The sequence below is a fragment of the Leiobunum rupestre genome, chromosome 2 (genome assembly GCF_980474605.1).
Source record: "Leiobunum rupestre chromosome 2, qqLeiRupe1.1.hap1, whole genome shotgun sequence".
In the NCBI taxonomy this organism is placed as follows: Eukaryota; Metazoa; Arthropoda; class Arachnida; order Opiliones; family Sclerosomatidae; genus Leiobunum; species Leiobunum rupestre.
Window position 1 is genome coordinate 26,757,738 of NC_143385.1, and position 3,092 is coordinate 26,760,829.

The window sequence follows — 3,092 nt, forward strand, 5'->3', positions numbered from 1 at the left end:
GAAACCGTAGAATATTTTTCACATTTACGAAAAATTTTATTTTTGGCGGGAAGGTGCTAGACCAAAAATTCCAATAACAAAGTTGTAGAGTACTGTCGATAATATACAAAGAAAAAACATTCCATTGAAGTAATGAGGTGATGAAACAAAACAAGTTGTCCATATGGGGAAATAACCAGTTTTGTTCAAGCTATTGAGAACACCAACACCCAGCAATTTGCTAAAAATCAGCTTCGAGCTACACTAATGGTTCACTTTAAAATATATTTTTAAAAATATATCTTCTATTGCCAAATATGTCAATTTAAAGTGCTGGCCTTAGGCTTTGCGATGTAAGGTGTAAAAATAACCATGGCTAGTCTAAATATAGTGTAAATTTCATCATCAGTATAGCATAGGCGAAGCCAAAGTGTTTCTACCTTTTTATTTTAATTCCATAATAATTTACACAGAATATTTTTTAAATCGAAAATCATTCTTTCGTTCCGCAGTATGATCTGAGTTTCCAATAGCTACAGGTGTCTTTGCAACATTCGTCGCTGACCTGTCGGGCCACTCGCACCAAAGACGTCGATGTGGCCAGCTTCGAATGAGGAGCTTCGTAGTCGCCAGTGTCATCCATGTTACGCAGAACAAAATAGAAATTCGCAGGGAAATCTAAGTACAAAATAGAACATTGCTGGGAAATCTGAGTAAAAAATAGAAATAAGCTGTTAAATCTAAGTACAAAATAGAACATAGCTGGGGAATCTGTGTAAAAAATAGAAATTAGCTGTTAAATCGACGTACATAATAGAACATAGCTGGAGAATCTGTGTAAAAAATAGAAATTAGCTGTTAAATCTAAGTACAAAATAGAACAAAGCTGGGGAATCTGAGTATAAAATAGAAATTACCTTTTATATCTAAGTACAAAATAGAAAAAAGCTGGGGAATCTGAGTACAAAATAGAAAAAAGCTGGGGAATCTGAGTAAAAAATAGAAATTACCTTTTATATCTAAGTACAAAATAGAAAAAAGCTGGGGAATCTGAGTAAAAAATAGAAATTACCTTTTATATCTAAGTACAAAATAGAAAAAAGCTGGGGAATCTGAGTAAAAAATAGAAATTACCTTTTATATCTAAGTACAAAATAGAACAAAGCAGGGAAATCTAAGAAACAAATACAAATTAGCTGGGGAGTATAAGTCCAAATACTTGTTCCCTGGGAAATATAAGATCAAAATAGTAGTGAGCTAGGAAATCTAAAGAACAAAATTTAAGTTTTTAAAGTTTTTAAAGTGTTGAAAATAAAGTTTTATCTTCTAATATCATGCCGTTTTCTCTGAATTAAACATAATTTCTACTAAAATTGAAGTTATGTAAGAAGTCTTATGAACTATAAATGAAACCCTATAGAAAAAAGACTCAAACATCAATATATTCCAAGGACCCTTTGAGTAATTTATTGTAGGAGAACTTTATGATAGTCTTGTGATAAAAACCTTATCCGGTTTCAGAAAAGCATTAGTCAATTAAACACTAACGACACTATGTTATTATTCTTTGGCTTTATTGGATTTAAACATGTTGTGTATAAATATATTTATGTGCTAAATGACAGATTTCTTATGTGTTTGTTGGTGAGTTTAAAATGTGAAACTGACAACTTACCGTTGTAAGAGGCATCGCTGATGTGTCTCCTCTTGAGATTACGTCTCTTGAAGACGCTGTCACACACGAAGCTGAGGGCATCAGCCAGATCGTGGCCACAGATGTGTATCTGCCTCTTCGCCATCAAGTGGAAATACAGTTGGTCTTTGTTTAGCGTTGCGTGGCAGGTAACAAGCATTAGGCAGAAGGCGGAAACAAGGAATAAAGATCGCATTGTCTAGAAAAGAATCAGTAAATATTATTAGTGCTCTAGAGTCTAGACATACGCTTCCGTATTAATATAATATTAATGCAAATTCATCAATCGGTAGTTTCATAGCGCATCTTGACAAATATAAGATGTGGTGAACACCATTGGTTTTGAAAGTCAATTCAGTTGCTTTAGGTTTGTCACATTTGGATATTTAAAAGTTATTATTCTGAAATTTAAGTGTCATACCTTAAATTCGATTGTTTGTCTAAAATTTAAATGGAGTTCTTTCAAATTTGAAAAAAAATTGTTTCACTTAATTGTAAAGTGGAGTTCACTCACATGAAATCAATGGATTTTTCACTAATTCGGTTTAAGATAAAAACATATGAGGCTTGTTGCTGTATTATTTGAAAAATAATTATTCTCGTGACATAAGCTTAGCTTCGGGACACGCAAGTTTGGCGTGTTTATGCTTTCCTTACATAGGTCCCCACAAACTTAGTCCCCCACCTTCAGTAATTGCGACACTGGGTACAACTATTTCTTTGATCAACTCAATTAAATTGATAGATGGGCAAAAAGGAATTTCTAAAATGACAACGTGCTGAAACATGGTAACGAAACACTTACTTGTCTATTTGGTGAAAGATTCGGTGGTGGATGTCAGAGCTGGGTACACAGGAGGATGTCAACTGCGGTCGACTGAGAAAGACCTACTTTTTCCTTTTCCTTTTATAGTTTCTCCTGCTTTCCGAGTTAATCTCTCGCTTAAAAGCAACTGCAAATATTAGGTCGTGAAAGCCATCACATTCTGACGCAGTATCGTAATCTTAATCTCTTTCTTGGGGACACATGTCACTGACATCAGCACCCATTACCAGAGTGAGAAAAACACCGAAGTAAAAACGCGTGGGTACTTGGAGATTTAAAGGTCTTTTTGGAAGCGAGGTTATTTGTTCGGTTGAAGTAATTTTGTACTACGACACCTCATGTTCAATATTATCCATGGGTGCGTCGAGTTGATAGGATTTTTTGCAAGAAATGTAAGATTTCTTGTGATCTCGCGAACTGGACGGTTTTTAAAACCGGAAGTAAGAGCGATTAAAGTCAGAGATCTTGCAAAATTAGTAAGATCACTTTCGAGGTTGTTTTAAATAAGAAATAAAGATGGCGTCGAATGGCGGGGAATTATTTAACAGACCTTAAAGACGATGATACGGGAATAATTTGTAAATTTAAAGTTCC

General features: G+C 34.3%; 1 protein-coding gene across 1 annotated transcript; it reads right to left on the reverse strand.

Annotated features, from left to right (window-relative positions):
* Nucleotides 1-405: 405 nt before the first annotated feature.
* LOC149956660 (insulin-like peptide 5) lies at nt 406-2,552 on the reverse strand. Its single transcript, XM_090164747.1, has 3 exons — nt 2,478-2,552; nt 1,655-1,871; nt 406-657 (listed from the first exon to the last, which is right to left on the reverse strand). The coding sequence occupies exons 2-3, from the start codon at nt 1,866-1,868 to the stop codon at nt 473-475; spliced, it is 399 nt and encodes a 132-aa protein (XP_090020873.1). The 5' UTR covers nt 1,869-1,871; nt 2,478-2,552; the 3' UTR covers nt 406-472.
* Between the last annotated feature and the right edge of the window lie 540 nt (nt 2,553-3,092).

What these genes read in the sequence shown, in the direction of transcription:
- LOC149956660 (XM_090164747.1), bottom strand. Translation starts at nt 1,868, where the DNA reads ATGCGATCTTTATTCCTTGTTTCCGCCTTCTGCCTAATGCTTGTTACC. An exon ending in CAGCGATGCCTCTTACAACG is followed by an intron (nt 658 to 1,654) that starts GTAAGTTGTCAG and finishes TTTTGTACTTAG; the next exon opens with ATTTCCCTGCGAATTTCTAT.